Source organism: Phoca vitulina, unplaced genomic scaffold, assembly GCF_004348235.1.
Source record: "Phoca vitulina isolate PV1807 unplaced genomic scaffold, GSC_HSeal_1.0 scaffold62, whole genome shotgun sequence".
Lineage (NCBI taxonomy): Eukaryota > Metazoa > Chordata > Mammalia > Carnivora > Phocidae > Phoca > Phoca vitulina.
In genome coordinates, this window is record NW_022589765.1 from 6,672,952 (window position 1) to 6,690,275 (window position 17,324).

General features: G+C 46.9%; 1 protein-coding gene across 1 annotated transcript in view; it reads right to left on the reverse strand.

Moving 5' to 3' along the window:
• SLC25A43 (solute carrier family 25 member 43) overlaps positions 1-455 on the reverse strand; it is a 40,168-nt gene extending 39,713 nt beyond the window's left edge. Inside the window, exon 1 of the mRNA XM_032391414.1 lies at positions 181-455. Coding sequence (XP_032247305.1) covers positions 181-455 — 275 coding nt within the window. The remainder of the gene's footprint in view (positions 1-180) is intronic.
• Between the last annotated feature and the right edge of the window lie 16,869 nt (positions 456-17,324).

Below are 17,324 nucleotides of genomic sequence, written 5' to 3' on the forward strand. Positions count from 1 at the left end.
GCGCGCGATCCGGAAGGAGGCCGCGGCCCCCCGCGGGGGTTCCCCCCCCCCCCGAGGCCGAGCCCGGGAAGCAGGACGGCGTCGGGCTCCCTCCCCCCCCCTCCCCGCCCCGGCAGCGGCACCCCGCGGCGGCCTCCCGGCTCCGGCTCCCGGGCCCGCCGCGCCGCGCCCGGCTCTTACTTGCGGTAGGCGGCGAGCTGCACGGCGCTGCAGGGGAAGAGGCGCAGGCACGCCACCCCGTTCCCCTTCCACAGGGCCCGCGGCCCCTCGGCGCGCCACACCCGGAGCCCCGCGGCCCACGGCCCCCGGGCCCCGCCCCGCGCGGCGCCGACCTGGGCCAGCACGGTGGCGAGCTCGAGCGGCGCGGTGAGGCTGAGGCTGAGCGCCCCCGCCGCGCCCGCGCACAGCAGCCGCTGGCCGCCCGTCAGCCGGCCGTCCCGCCGCCACGTCGCCATCGCGCCCCGGCCCGGCCCGGCCCGGCGTGGGGGGAGGGACGGCGGGGCTCGGGGCTGCGGCGCCCGGCGGGCTCCCGGCCGACTCCCCGGCGCGGCGCGCGGATCGGGGGCCCCGCCCGGCGTGGGGGCGGGCCGCGGCCGGATCGGGAAGCCGGGTGCTGGCGGGCGCGCGCCGGAGCCGGGGCCGGGGCCGGGGAGGTCGCCCCGGGCGGAGGCCTCGCCCACCGGCTGCTGCTCTTCAGCCGGCCGGGTTCTGTTTCCCCTGGAGAGTCGCCGCGCGCTCCGGGCCCCGCCGCCTCCTCTTCTGGCTTCCCAAGGCTTCCGCGCTCCCCCCCCCCCCCCCGCCGCCTCCTCTCTCTTGTTTACCCCCCTCCCCCGCCATTCTCCCTTTCCACCTTCCACCCCTGGCCCGGGCTCTCCTCCCTCCGACCTCTTATTTTGTGCCCCAGGAAGCAGCCGCGCCAACGGCGCCGTGCAGAAGGGGAAAAGAACCCTCTCGCACACAGCGGCTCCCTGTCACACTTGTCAAGCCTTGGGCTTCCCGTGCACGATCTCATTTAAACCCCAAGAGCGCCCTTAATAGGCACGTCCGCATTTACTGCCCTCATTTGGAGAGGCTGTAGCCGCGGTCTGGACTCTGGAACCTGCCTTGGCATCTTGGCATCTTGGCATCTTGGCTCGGCAGCTTACCAGCTGTGTGACCTGGGGGGGGAGGGGGGAAGTCACTCCAAACTCTCTCTGTGCCTCAGTTGCTTCATCTCCAGTTTCTTCCTCTAGGGGTTGTTGTGAGGATTAAAGGAACAATGACGCAGGTCAGCCCCAGCAAGAATTTCCGGTCCCCTTCCAGGGCCTTCTAGATTGATTCAGAGTCAAATTGACAGCAGACAGATTAACAGGGGAAAATCAAATTTAATTGTATACGCATGGGGAATCCACACAGACTCGGACATTCCAAAGACAGTCAGGCAAAACAAAGTATCACCCCGAACTAAGGAGAGGTGGGTCCGGATCTGGGACTTCACAGAGGAATGCACTTCATGGGACAATAAAAAGAAGAGCAGATGTCTGGCAGTGAGATGTTTGCCCTGCCAGACAGATGTGTCACTCAGATAAAATTTATCTCTTGTAATAACCCTTATTCTGGACAAGAGCCCCCAATTTAGATTCTTTTGTGTAGTTAAGGGAGGGGCAAAAGTTTCTCCTGAGCTCATGTGGTCTGGATTGCCTCAGCTCAAAATGGTCCACATGCTGTCGTGGCCTATCTTGGGGCAGCCGGCCCTTGGTCCCTCCAGCACTATGTGTTAGCTATGATTAGATATTATTTGGCAGAAAAGGAAACCAAGACAGAGAGCTTGACTTACCCTAGGTCACAGCTGCAAGAGGCAGTCAGGATTCAAATCTAGGTCGATTTTTTTGCCAACCAACGGCTACACGACGCGTCCCCTGTGACTGCAGAGTGTAACTCAAGCAGGGACATTTTCAGTGGCTCTGTTGGCTGAAGAGGACAATGGAGGCAAAGAAGGGCTAAGAGCGATTTGGCCAGAATCCAAGAAGAATTTTGTTAAGTTAAAAAGAATTCCAAGTTTCTCCCTGTCTCTCTTTTTGAAAAGCCACATTGATAATAACAGTGCAGAGGAAAGGGGCAGTCGGCAGTCTGTGAGGGTAAGACACCCCGAGCGCGCAGCGGCATTGAGGCTTATCTCGTTATTTCCTACAATTTACTAACACACAGGACGATAAAGGAACCTTTTCTAAAAGGCATCACAGGGCCTAGATTCAGAGGACTCATTCTGCTTGTGGAAAACTTGCTCTGCTCTCAAGGATTGGAGACCGCTTACTTTTCATACTTTGTGACTGCACAGCTGAGGGAGGTTGGAGAAAGGAGGCTTATGGCTGTGGACTTGAGGCTGTGGACTTGAAGAGACTGTGGACTTGAACTGGAACTTGGGGACAACAGTAAGGAGACCTTCAGGTAGCACTTTGTCCTAAAGCTCCTTCCGCCCTGAGAATGGAACAGTTGGTGCAGTAACCCCATTGTAGGGAGAGTGGCTCGAGCCAGTTGTTTTCGTTTTGTTGGGAGGCATCTTGTGTGAGGGGGTCAGCAGCACGCATCCTGGGGACGGGGTATGGATATGCTTTTTCTTAGCGCTGCCATTCTTTTTGTCCTGCACGAGTAAGATTGTTCGGGTGAGCTGGAGGCAAGAAGAACCATTTTTACTTTTCATAGCTGTGGGCCAGGAGAAATCAGGAGCTGAAGGTTTATTTTAACCTCGAAAGTAAAAATGTATATATTTGTTTCACTACAGGTTCAACAGTAAAATGAGTAACAGCAAAGTGTATGTTTGTTGCCTCCTGTCTTTTCATGACAGGGTGCTGACAGAATGGGGTGTGTTCCTATTCTCAGCCAGAGCTTCATTCGTTTGCTAACCATGAGGAACATTATGTATATTGATCTTAAACATAAATCAATTCCTGAGTATGTCCCGTATTTGGATGGTGCCTTGGAGACTCAGGCTAACCTTATTGCTTCTTTTGCACACCTGGTGGAAAGTTGGTGAAGAAGCACAGCAGGTTAAGGACCCGCAACTTTGGAAAAGGCACATGATGTGAAACTGGGGTACTCTGTTAAAAAATAAATGTATGAGGGTGCCTGGGTGGCTCAGTCAGTTAAGCATCTGCATTCGGCTCAGGTCATGATCCCGGGGTCCTGGGATGGAGCCCCGCATCAGGCTCCCTGCTCAGCGGGGAGCCTGTTTCTCCCTCTCCCTCCGGCCGCCACTCATGCTCTCTCTCTCTCAAATAAATAAATAAAATCTTTAAAAAAATAAATGTATGATTACTTTAAAAAAAGGATGCAGAGGGCACCCGCTTAGTCGGTTAGAGCACGCAACTCCTGATCTCGGGGGTTGTAAGTTTGAGCCCCATGTTGGGTGTAGAGATTACTTTAAAATCAAAATTTTTAAAGGAGGCAGTTAGTAAAACAAACAAACAACAAACAAACAAACTGAGAAGTAGTAATTGAGCAGAACGAGAAGGGATCGAAGGCAGTCTCCTGTCACCCTGGTCAGGCCTTGGGACATGCGGACAGTTTTAAATTCAACTACTGTCCTTTTTACTTTCTCTTCTAAGTGATATCCTTTCTCCACTGTACTGTTAAAAAAAATTCGACCAAGTAATCTTGAAGATCTAATTGGCTTACTTTCTTTACTTTTTTTTTTTTTTTTTAAGAGAGAGAACGTGCATGAGAGCGTGCACTGCAGAGGGAGAGAGAGAATCTTAAGCAGGCTCCACGATTCTGAGACCCTGAGATCATGACCTGAGCCGAAGGCAAGAGCCGGGCACTTAACCCACTGAGCCACCCAGGTGCCCCTGAAGTGATTCTTCTTTCTTAAGTGATTCTTAAGTGATTTTTAAAAAACATTTTATTTATTTATTTGAGAGAGAGAGAGCATGCACCAGCAGGGGGAGGGGCAGAGGAAGAAGCAGACTCCCTACTGAGCAGGGAGCCCAATTCGGGCTCCTTCCCAGGACCCCGGGATCATGACCTGAACCGACTGAGCCACCCAGGTGCCTCTCTTAAGGGATTGAGTAGATTCCCTGTGGCAAGTACAGATGCTCAGAGGAACTGTGCGAAGTAGAAGGTCGTTCTGGGCAGGAGGGTGGTGGGGCAAGAAGTCATTAGCAAAAGAAAAGAAAGGATCAGTTTAGGCTAGGTCATCTTCTTTTAGGGGGGAAGGGAATGGTAGGTTGTTTATCACACAGATTATCACGCAGATGACATTACTAGTGCTGATCAGGATGTTTCAGATTGCTAAAAAAGTCACATTCCTGGGAGAGGTGGAAACTAATTAAATTTTGGCTGGCTGTCATGGGGGGGGGGTGACTCCAATTCGCACTTGTTTTTCTTTTCTTCTTTTTTTAACAATACATTAGCTTAGTTCGACTTGCTGATGTTCCTCAGATTATAGTTTATCTTGTTATAATTATACCAACGTTGGTTGATTCCTGCTTTCTTAATTTGTCTTTTATTCTCTAGCCTTATGAAATTTTGCAAATTACAAAAGTAGTAAATACCTGTCAGGCACCAACACAAATGGTACAGAAGTGTATTAGAGAGAGTTAAGTCCTCCTGCACGTGCTGTAGGGAAATCAGGGGTAAGAGCTTGCTGTGCATGTGGGCATCCTTCCTTGCATTTTCTTCCTGCTCAAATATTCGTTTATATGGGGTTTTCCCCTCCCTCTCTCCCTTCGTTCCTTCCTTCTCTTAAAAATGGAGTCACTTATGCTAAACCCCACCAAAACTTGGTACCTAATCTAACTGCAGCTTCCCAGCTTCTCCCAGAAATGTGATCTTTAACCAGACAGCCTGGAATTTTTCTGGTCAGCATTAGGAGCTGATGGACCCTTCCATTCCCCTTAGGAGGGCTGCCTTGCTTAAAACAATGGATTCTTTGCCAAAAATACTACCCTACCCACCCCCATCTTGAGAAACCTTTTGTTTTTGGCAGCTCCTTACCATTTGCTAGACGGGATGCTGCCCAATTTGTGAATCACTAGATAAAGCCAATTTGATCTTTACATTTACTCTGCTGAATTTTTATTATTGAATCTTCCCTCCTTCCCTCCTTCCTTCCTTCTTTTCTTCCTTTCTGCCTTTCTTTTAAACAAAAATGAGATAATTCCTTGGGAGAGCTATCTGAAAAGCTGTTAATCAGGTTATCTCTAGGAAAGGAAACTGGGAGACTTGGGAACAGAGGTCCAAGGGAGATTGACTTTTGACACTGCCCTTTTGTGTTATAGGGGCCAAGGCCGACTAGCTGAGCTAAAAACAATCAAGGCCCAGAGGATTCTGGAAGAAATTTTGACCTTCCCCCCCAAAACTGCCTAAAAGAATTTAGATTAGGGGCCTCCTCCTGGACGGGAGCTATTATACATTATAATATGAACTTGGTGTGGTAGACAGGGAGGAATTTAGCATAGCCTGTTTGATCAAAATCCTCTCTATGTCCCATTGTTTCTAGGTGGTAAACATTTGTTTACCAAACTTTTGCTCTTTTTCATTCTTCCTGAATTGCATCCCTCCCCTTTGAAGTCTCAGGCCCCTTCCCCCTTCTCCTTAGTTCAGGATGATTTCATGTTGCCTGACTGTCTTTGGAATCTCATGCATGTGTGGATTCCCTATGCGTACGAAATTTGATTTTCTCCTGTCAGTTTGTCTCATGTCAGTCTGATTCTTAGTCCAGCTAGAAGAATCCTGGAGGGCAGAGGTAATTTTTCCTTCCCCACAGTACTGTTGGCTTCCCCACTCTTTTCTTTCTCCCAATTAAAAAAATTTCTTTATCAATTAAAAAAAAAACCCCTCTCATCCATCATCAATTTCCTCTGAAGCATTCCCATTAGGCACAGTGTTTTCTGTGACATTTGCTTTGTCATCGGGGATGGGTTGGTTTTGAAATGTTGAACAGCTCTTGGTGAAGTTCGGAATGAAACAAAATCGGACCTACCTTCTCTTTACATGGTACTTGCATTCCTTGGAAAACTCCGTGTACAGAAACACTGTGCAAAAAGTGTTTTCTCTCTCTCTCTCTCTTTTTTTTTAAAGATTTTATTTATTTTTTGACAGAGAGAGAGAGAGAGAGCGCGCGAGAGAGGGAACGCAAGCAGGGGGAGTGGGAGAGGGAGAAGTGGGCTTCCCGCTGAGCAGGGAGCCCGATGCAGGGCTTGATCCCAGGACCCTGGGATCATGACCTGAGCCAAAGGCAGACGCTTAATGACTGAGCCACCCAGGTGCCCCTGTTTTTTCTCTTTAAGAGTTAAGCAGAGTTAAGTTCTCAGCTCTGATAATTATTAACAGCTTTGCACCTACACGGATGTCTGGTAGGATCTATGGACGTCATGAAGGATGCAGGACATTCTTGAGCATTGCAGATGTGCCGCGTCCCTGGCCTTTGCCCATTAAATGCCAGCAGAGTACCCCAATCACGGCGGCATCCCCTTACCCGATTTTCAAAATGCCCCCTGGAAGGCAGGGCCGTTCCTTTTGAGAACCACGGCCCTAGCTGCTGCTCCCTCTGCTTGGAAAGTTCTTTCCCCAGATGTTTGCAGAGCCGATTCCTTCTTGTCATTTAGGGCTCAGGTGAAATGTTACCGCTCTCAGGGGGCTGGCCTTTTCACCCGATCTCCAGAGGCCCTGTTCACTCGGCCATGTTGCCCTATTTGAATTCTCTGTATAGCCTTTATCCCTATCTGCTGCTTTTCTGTTCTCCCCCGTGCCTGGGATGCTGGTTGACGCATAGTGCTCTGCCCTCATTAGTCACAGGAAGGGAGAAAGGAAGGGAAGGACGGGGTCTCTTTTTCAGTGGTACAATTTGGCACAGACTAGCAAAACACAAAGTCTTCATGAGATATTTTAGATCAGGTATGATAGATAGCAAAAGATTAGCTCAATTCACAAGATCAGGGGATTCCTCAGTTTGCAGTGAGTAATATTCAGAATAGCCTGGTTAGAATTGGCGATTTACCATTTTACGTGTAGAGCTGCATCCGTAATTGTCAAGTGAACTGGTATCTGACAGAGCTGCTTGCTTTCTCCCCAGTCATCATTTCCACCGTGTCTTCAGCAGCCGTTTGGGCAAGGGTGTCAACAATGGATGACGTCAGCGTCTCTAAACTTTGCAATGAAATATAAATACCATAGGGGCGCCTGGCTGGCTCAGTTGGTGGAGCATGTGACTATTGATCTCGGGGTTGTGGGTTCAAGCCCCCCGTTGGGTGTAGAGATTACTTAAATAAATAAACTTAAAACAAATAAATATAGGGGCACCTGGGTGGCGCAGTTGGTTGGGCGTCTGACCCTTGGTTTTGGCTCAGGTCGTGATCTCTGGGTCGTGGGATCGAGCCCCATGTCAGGCTCCGGCCTCAGCATGGAGTCGGCTTGGGATTCTCTGTCCCTCCTGCTCGTGCTCTCTCTCAAATAAATAAATAAATACACCATGATATGTGGCTTCCATGGCTTTCGCATTTTTATCCTTTGGCACATGGCATTTAATTTTAGGTGATGCTCGAATATCCTTCCATTCTGCTTCAAAAGTCTTGATGATATTTGAAGAGGGAAGGTTTCATATAAAAATATGTGAGCCTTTTTCGGGGCGCCTGGGTGGCTCAGGTTCGGGGCGCCTGAGGCTCAGACCTCAGCCTTCGGCTCAGGTCATGATCCCAGGGATCCCATGATCCCATGATTCCCTGCTCAGCGGGAAGCCTGCTTCTCCCTCTCCCACTCCCCCTGCTTGTGTTCCCTCTCTCGCTGAGTCTCTGTCAAATAAATAAATAAAATCTTTAAAAAAAAAAAAACGTGAGCCTTTGTATTCATTCCATCAATCACTCATTTATTTCTTCCACAAATATTTGTCCAATACTTACTCTATATCAGGAACTATGCTGTCACATAATGGAATTTAATTAGCTCCCATTACCAGGCCATAGTAATCCAAATTTCAATGGCTTTTTTTATGGTAGTCCCATGATACTTTTAGTTTCCTGGCTGCTGGTATTTTTACAACTCTTAAGAGATGGTCTAGGTGATAGAGTGATGCATCTCTAGTGCCTATTTGAAGACCTAGTGTCAGCGCAAAAAGCCTGTGTCTCGGCTCTTAGCACAGACGTAATAAAGGATTAGAGATCAGTGCCCAAAGTGAAAGCTGAAAGCAGCTTTATTAAGGACTGTACGCTCTTAAGGTGGGAGAGCAAGAGCGCCAGGCTCAGAGGTGGTAACTGCCCTGAGGCTATAGGCTCCTTTCCTTTTCTGTGAGTGGGGTCTTGCGTCACAGACGTGGTGGTCTCTAATGGAGGCTGCTTCCAATCATTTGGGGGACTCCTCCCACAGGTTGGGAGGGGGAGTTTTTGACCCTACAAGGTTTGTATGGAACTGTCATGGCAGCCTTTCCCCATGGAGGGGGGTTATAACCACAGTGCAAATGCATTATAATGAGTCTAGAGGTTACCGTGGGGCAGAGGTGGAAGAGGAGAGTGCATGCTCTGCGTCTGTGGCTCTTGGTCTGTCAGCCTCGAGTCTTGGAAGTCACAAGGTCAGGACGTGGTGCCCCTGGGCTTCTAAGTGTAACTTATTGATCACTGTCCTTCCCTCTAGCTCATGTCTAACTAACTGCCTACTCTAAACTCATCACATTTTTAAAAATATTTTATTTATTTATTTGAGAGAGAGACAGAGAGAGCACAAGCAGGGGGAGGGGCAGAGGGAGAGGGACAAGCAGACTGCCCACTGAACAGGGAGCCCCATGCGATACGGGGCTCAATCCCAGGACCCCAAGATCATGACCTGAACTGAAGTTAGACAACCGACTGAGTCACCCGGGTACCCCTAAAAGCATCACATTTTAATCATAAACTCCAGCTCCACACTTTTGACAATTCATGTATAGTAAAATTACTTTGTTTGGGGGTAGAGTTCTAACAGTTTTAACATACATGTCGATTTGTGTGACCACCACCACAATCAGGACACAGAACTGCTCCTTCTGCCCCCACCATTCTCATGCGCTGCCCTTTTGCAGTCAAGGCCTCCCCTATTCCCAACCCTGGGCAGCCACTGGTCTTCTCTCTGTCCCCATGGTTTTGCTTTTTCAGAATGTTGTATAAATGGAAGCATACAGCATGTAACCTTTTGAGACTGGCTTCTTTCACTCAGCACAAAGCTTCTGTGATTCATCCATGTTGTTGTGTTCATCAGTAGTTTCTCCTGTTTATTCCTTCTGTTGTGTGGACGTACCACAGTGTGTTTATTCATTTGTCCACTGGTAGACATTTGGGCTGATTGCAGTTTGGGGCTATTATGAATAAAGTTTCCAGGAATATTTGTGTATAGGTATTTGTATGAAAATATCTCCTTTTATTACATAAAAGGTAACATTCTATAGATATAATCTTTGGCACGTGGCTTTTTACACTGGATACTATATCCAAGGAGTCACTCCAACTCAGTTCACAGAGATTTTTCTCATTCTTTTTGTACAGCTACATAGTATTCTATTGTATAGATGTATCATAGTTTTTATTCAACCACACTCCTAAATATGGACATTTCAGTTGTTTCCAATATTTTGCAATTATAAGCAAAGGTATAATGAATAACTTGGTGCATATGTATTTTAGTATTGTTGGATCTTCATCCACTGCTAAACTTTAAAATCCCGTTTGTAATCACTGACTCACGTTGAGTTCAACAGAAAACAAGACAGAGAAGAATGAAGCACAAGTCTAATTCCTAATAAAAATGATACATGTCTTTACATTCTTCCTGTACTAAAGGTTTACCGGCTTCTGGAAATCATGTGATGATGTACTAATGAAATGAATGCATTGGGGTATATGGACCTTCAAGATACAAGGCCCCATGCTGGTGCTCCATACTGGGGTTATGAAGTGCTTCCCAAAATGGTAGTGGTCATTGGCAATGAGCAGATTTTTTTTTAAAGATTTTATTTATTTATTTGACAGAGAGAAACACAGTGAGAGAGGGAACACAAGCAGAGGGAGTAGGAGAGGGAGAAGCAGGCTCCCTGCTGAGCAGGGAGCCTGATGCGGGGCTCGATCTCAGGACCCTGGGATCATGACCTGAGCTGAAGGCAGACGCTTAATGACTGAGCCACCCAGGCGCCCCGGCAATGAGCAGATTTAGGAAACAAGAAGCCAGGGTGCTGGGTGGTTGACCAGATGAATGTTGAAATCACTGAAAAGACGGGAGAAGTTGAGTCAAAGAGGACAGACAGTGAGCCAAGAGCTAGAGCCTTGAGGAATGAAGGCAGTGACCAGGACGGTGACAAGACTACCACCAGGATGGGGAAAAGGTTAAAGCATGGGATGGTGTGAGCCAAGGAGGAGCCAGAGGTTTCTCAAGAGTGGGGAGGAGGAAAGACCTAAGGTGGCCTTGGGGAGCAAGGAGAGCCCCAACTCCACGTCTTGCACTCTCTAAGGCATTGAGCTGTGGGGAGATGAGAGAATAGACAGCCTGCACTTTAGAGGCCAAGGTTTTAGTTATAGCAGGATGTGGAGGGAACATCCTGAGGAGAGGTTCAAGGCTCTAGGGACTTAACCCATCACAGACGGGGAGTTCTAACCTTAACCTAGCCCTAACCCTAACTTAACCCTCATCCTCACCCTCACCTTCTGGTAATATCCAGCTGTAGTAGTGTAAAATGTCCCTTCACTTCCAGCCAGCTGGTGTTGGTGGTAGCAGTGAAAGTAGCAGCTAGCTACCATGAGCCACGTGGCTCTTTGCTGTTGGGGCACTGAGAATGGCTTTCAGTGTCTCTTCTGGGTGTTCTCCAAGATTAGGCCCAAGGACCTAGTTGGGGGTCACAGGGCTGAGCTCCTCCTGCAAGTGTGACATGCGTGGTTCTGGGGTTTAACATCCCAACTAGAGACTAGCCCGATCTCCCATAGTATTGCCAAGCTACTGCTATTTTGCATATAGTTTGCATGGGGTTTGCTGCACTTACAAGATGTCAAAGACAAAGACTGACCGACAGACTGAAAGTGACGTATCAAGATAAAGTATGAAGCATGTTGAAGCTCTGGTACATCCAACTGGAGGGCTCGTTTCATATATTCAAGCTGCTACACCAAAAGTAGAGTCTGTTATGGCAGAGACTAAACACCAACACCTGTGTGCTCCTGTGTATTTCCCAGCTTTCCTTTTAGCCAAGTGGGGCCACGTGGTTTCGTTTTGGCCAATGGAATGGGGGGCGGGATTGAAAACTGCCACTTTCAGGCTGCACCCATACAATAGCCCTCATAATTTTTCATGCTGAGACCCTATTGGTACAGCTGGAAGCAAAAGACTCTAAAATGGCCGAGTGAAATGCAAGGAACCTGGAGCCTCGAGCTTGCCACTTTGAGGAAGCCTGCCTGGGAGAGTTGTTCAGACAGGAACCATCTCCTTTGTGAGAATGAGAACTCAACCTTTGTGTTACGCCAATGACGTTTCAGGGTTTATTTGTTTTTTTTTTTTAAAGATATTTTATTTATTTATTTGAGAGAGAGGGAGCATGAGTTGGGGGGGAAGGGGCAGAAGCAGAGGGAGTCAATCCCAGGACCCCGGGATCATGACCTGAGCCGAAGGCAGATGCTTAACCGACTAAGCCACCCAGGCGCCCCTCAGGGTGTATTTGTTACCACGGCAGAGTCTAATCTACCCTGACTAACATATCGACACACAGTTGTCCCCAGAGAAGCCCTCTCCACCTGAGCTACCCATGAAGATATACAGGAAGCACTTAATGCTTGTCAGTCACGTTAAGAATTTTTTTCCCCCTCAGCTTTATGAAGAGACGGGCAATGACTCTAAATAACTGCTTTTGCACTGATTTTCATAAGGCAAATTGTCACTTGGCTATTTGAGCTTTAAGAAAAATCTGTGATTCTGGGGGAAAAAGAACAACTTCTTCAATCTGAATGATCGTAAGCATGACGAGGACTGACTTTGAACAACCCCAATTTACGACAAGCTTCACCAGTGTTGTGCCATGCAAGAGAAACTGAATGCCAGGATAGCAAAAGCTGTAGCCTTAAGCCACATGCCTTGACGGAGATGAGGAGTTTGGGGGTGTGAAATGCTTTTCATGGTCTGAATTACCTAGTTTTGAATTCAACTGAGGAACTTGCGGCAAACATTTTGATCTTAATGAAGAGACTCTTGAAATGCTTGATTAAGTGTGTTCTGCAGAATTTCTCCAAAGTGGATGGCAGTGGTGAGTGGCTAATTGTGCCAATTTGGGTCCTCCAGGAAGCAGATGCTAATATGGAGTTAGGAATGCAAGAGGTTGATTGGGGACAATGCTTGTGAAAGATACAAGGGAGCAAGAATGGGCAGGGAAAGCCCTTAGACCATAATGCAGATCTGCCCCACCTGCAAGGGACTGGGGAGGAAGAGAAATGGGCAGAGCTCCCTCAGACTGCAAGGCAGATGAGACAAAGCCTTGGTCAACCCAATGGGGAGTTCTGGAAGAAAGACCGCCTGCTAGAAGAGTCCCGTGTTGGGCAGAGGCGGCTCAGGCCTGGTACTGCCACTGTGCTGGGTCATTGGCTAGAATCTTCCAAAGGTCTTGTCAGGAATGCTGCAGCTGATCTTGCCAGGTGCTGCAGTTGGAGGCCGTCAGCTAACGGCGCCCCTCAGAGATACATGGCAAACTCTTTCCTGAAGGGAGATCCAGCGTGCAGCTCCGTTCCTGCCACCGTCCACCCTTAGCGCTGCTCCGCTGAGCTAGCTCTCCACACCCGCTCAATGTTCCTCTGGACTTCTCTCGCTGAGGACAAACCCGGAAGAGGTGAGTGCGAAGGGCTACACCTTTGCTGTAGTTACCCTCAGCGCTGCTACCGGTTCTCATCTTCTCCTTTCTCCAAGATGCCTTCTGATACCCACACCGATTTTCTGTCTACTTGACCTATAATTCCCGACAAAAGGGTGTTGAGGTCTCCAGTTATAATGGTCGATGTATTTATTTTTCCTCGTAGTTCTGTCAGTGTTTGGCCTCATTTATTTTGATGCACTGTGATTAGTTATAGATATATTCAGGATTGTTCTGTTAAGAATTCTCAATTGTTGGGGCGCCTGGGTGGCTCAGTTGGTTGGGTATCTGACTCTTGATTTTGGCTCAGGTCATGATCTCGGGGTCCTGGGATGGAGCCCCGCGACTGCGCTCAGCAGGGACTCTGCTTCAGTTTCTCCCGTTCCCTCTGCCCCTCCCCCTGCTTGCTTGCTGCTCTCTCTCTAAAATAAATAAATCTTTAAAAAAGAGAATTCTCAATTGTTGAGAATTGACCCTTTATCATTAGGTAATGCTCCTCCTCTTCCTCCCCCCCTTTTTTTTAAAGAAGACATTCTTCCTTTTTTTTTTTTTAAGATCTTATTTTTGAGTAATCTCCACACCCAACATGGGGCTTGAACCTACAACCCCGAGATCAAGAGTCACGTGCTCCACCAGCTGAGCCAGCCAGGCGCCCCCCCCCTTTTTTTTTCTGGGTGTGTTTGTAAGGGTGTTTCTGCATGAAGTTAACATTTTTTTTTTTGTTTTTTTAAAAAGTTTTTATCTTAATTCCAGTATAGTTAACATACAGTGTTATATTAGTTTCAGGTGTACAGTCTAGTGATTCAATAATTCCATACAACACCTGATGCTCATCACAAGTGCATTCCTTAATCCCCATCACCTATTTCCCCCATCCCCTGACCCTCCTCCCCTCTGGTAACCATCAGTGTGTTCTCTAGAGTTAAGAGTCTGTTTTTTGGTTTGTCTCTTTTTCTCTTCGTTTGTTTTGTTTCTTAAATTCCACATATGAGTGAAATCATATGGTATTTGTCTTTTTCTGACTTATTTCAGTTATCATTACACTCTCTAGATCCATCCATGTTGTTGCCCCTGTTGTTTCTTGTGTTTTTGGTTTTAGCCATTCTGACAGGTATGAAGTGATATCTCATTGCGGTTTTGATTTCCATTGTTCTGATGATGAATGATATTGAGCATCTTTTCATGTGTCTGTTGGCCAACTGTATGTCTTCTTTGGAGAAATGTCTGTCCATGTCTTCGGTCCATTTTTTAAAAAAGATTTATTTATATAAGAGAGAGCAAGTGGAGAGAGGGAGAGGGAGAGAATCTCAGGCAGACTCCCCACTGAGCACAGAGCTTGATGCGGGGCTCGATCTGACTGCCCTGAGATCATGACCTGAGCCAACATCAAGAGTTGGACGCCCAACAAATTGAGCCACCTGGGTGCCCCTTTGGTCCATTTCTTAATTGGATTATTTGTTTTTTTAGTGTTGAGTTGTATAAGTTCTTTATATAGTTTGGATTCTAACCCTTTATTAGATATGTCATTTGCAAATATCTTCTCCTATTCTGTAGGTTGTCTTTTAGTTTTGTTGATTGTTTCCTTTGCCATGTAGAAGCTTTTTATTTTGATGTAGTCCCAATGGTTTATTTTTGCTTTTGTTTCCCTTACCTCAGGAGACCTATCTAGAAAGATGATGTTATGGCTACTATCAGAGAAATTACTGCCTGTGCTTTCTTCTAGGATTTTTATAATTTCGGGTCTCACATTTGGGTCCTTAACCCATTTCAAGTTTATTTTTGTGTGTGGTGTAAGAAGGTGGTCTAGTTTCATTCTTTTGCATGTAGCTGTCCAAGACTGGTATTATTATTATTTTTTAAGATTTTATTCATTTATTTGACAGAGAGAGACACAGCGAGAGAGGGAACACAAGCAGGGGGGGTGGGAGAGGGAGAAGCAGGCTTCCTGCTGAGCAGGGAGCCCAATGTGGGGCTCGATCCCAGGACCCCGAGATCATGACCTGAGCCACCCAGGCGCCCTAAGACTGGTACTATTATTATGGTATGTAATTGCCATGGTGATGCAGTGTTCTTCCTCCTGGGGACCCAGCCACCTCTTTAGTCAATGGGTTTTGGGTCTGAAAACTGACTCAGGTCAGGAACTGGACAGGGGATCATGGCTTTTAATTGGGGTGTTGCCCTCACCCTCTTTCTATTGCTGCTTTTTAAAAAATATGTAATTAGGGACACCTGGGTGGCTGAGTTGGTTAAGCATCTGCTTTTGGTTCAGGTCATGATCCAAGGGTCCTGGGATCGAGCCCTGAATGGGGGCTCCCTGCTCAGTAGGGAGCCTGCTTCTCCCTCCCCCCCTACTTCTGCATGTGCTCTCTCTCTCTGTCTCTCAAATAAATAAAAAATCTTTAAAAAAATAAAAAATTATGTAATTAAATAGTATCCTAATTGGCTGTCCATCTATTTGCCCCTGGGACACCATACTCTATTAATCCTCTTATTGTCTTCTATCATTGAATAAAAGCATTTTAAAAGTTGTGTATTAGAGGGGCGCCTGGCTGGCTCAGTTGCTAAGTTGCAATTCTTGATGTCAGGCTTGTCAGTTTGAGCCCTATGTTGGGCATAGAGGTTACTTAAAATAAAATCCTAAGAAAAAATTGTGCATCTAAGAAGTAAAAAATTGCCCTTACGGACATCTAGTTCCAGTAATGTGGTGGACAAGGTGAATGTTTCACACCTGCATGCATAACACTGATATTAATATTAATTTATATCACCAACACGGCAGCAGTAACAAAGTACCACAGACTCGGTACAGATATTTATTGTCTCACAGTCCTGGGGACAAGGAGTCTGAGATCAAGGTGTTAGCAGGGTTTCTTTTCTTTTCTTTTTTAAGTTTTTATTTATTTATTTAAGCAATCTCTACACCCAATGTGGCACTTGAACTCAGGACTCCAAGATCAAGAGTCACATGCTGTTCTGACTGAGCCAGCCAGGCGCTCCCAGGTTTTGTTTCTTTCTTTTTTTTTTTTTTTTTAAGATTTATTTATTTATTTTAGAGAGGAGGGGAGGGGCAGAGGGAGAAGAGAATCCCAAGCAGACTCCACGCTGAGCATGGAGCCCGACGCGGGGCTCGATCCCACGACCCTGAGATCACGACCTGAGCCAAAACCAAGAGTCGGATGCTCAACCGACTGTGCCACCCAGGTGCCCCGGGTTTCTTTCTTTTGAGGGTTGGGAGAGAGAATCTTTTCCATGCTTCTCTCCTAGCTTCTGGTGCCTTGCTGGCAATCTTCAGTGATCCTTGGCTTGTAGACACATCTTTGCCTTCATCCGCTCGCCTGGAGTTCTCCCTAGGTTTCTGTCTGTGTGTCCAAATTTCCCCTCTTTAAAGGATGCCAGTTATGTTGGACTAGGGCCCACCCTAATGACCTCATTTTATCCTGATTACCTCTGTAAAGACCCTCTCTCCAAATAAAGTCCTATTCTGAGCTACTGGGGGCTAGGACTTCAACATCTCTTTTTTTGGGGAGATATCACTCAACCCATTACACTAACCCTTTTGAGGAGGGAGATAAAAGTATTAGAGTATATATTCATTTTTTAAACCACAAAGGAAGGTATTAATATTTAATATATATATATATATATATATTGACATCGTGGGCATGCTCGCTTGGTCTTATGTGTGACAGTTGGCAGAAGCAGGATGCAGGGTCTCCTGAGGGAAACGCGGGGGTCACCACACGGCAGGGTTGGTTGTGCTGTTGCACGAAGTCTTCAGTTTCCAGTGTATTACAAGGTTTTGCCACTGACTATGCCAAGTTAAGTGAATTCATGGACAATACGATCTTGTTTCAATTAAATGAACCCTTACAAAAGGTACGTACGGATTAAAAAGTTTCCTGCAAAAACAAACAAACAAATACCCCTCTGCTCAATGCCCCCCCCAAACCCAGCCACAGAATGAAAATAATACTAATCCTGCAAGCACAAATAAATAGCGAACAAAGGAAAAAAAAAACAAACGGGTAAATAGCACAAATTAAGGTGGTAGGAAGAAATCCCATAAACTAGCAATGAGAATGTAAACAGATGAAACTTACAAGTTGAACAACGTATATTGACAAATTGTGTTTTAAAAAAATCCAGGCAGGGGCGCCTGAGTGGCTCAGTCGGTTAAGCGGCTGCCTTCAGCTCTGGTCATGATCCCAGGGTCCTGGGATCAAGCCCCGCATCGGGCTCCCTGCTCGGCGGAGAGCCTGCTTCTCCTTCTCCCTCTGTCTGCCGCTCTGCCTACTTGTGCTCTCTCTCTCTCTCTGTTAAATAAATAAATAAAAATCTTTAAAAAAAAAAAAATCCAGGTATACACTGTTCATAAGAGAGACACCTGAACTATAAGGACACAGAAAGTTTGAAAGTAAAAAGACAGAAAAAAAGATGGCCAGGAAATATAACCAAAAGAAAACTGGTGCCACAGTATTAATATCAGACAAACTAGACTTTAAGGTAG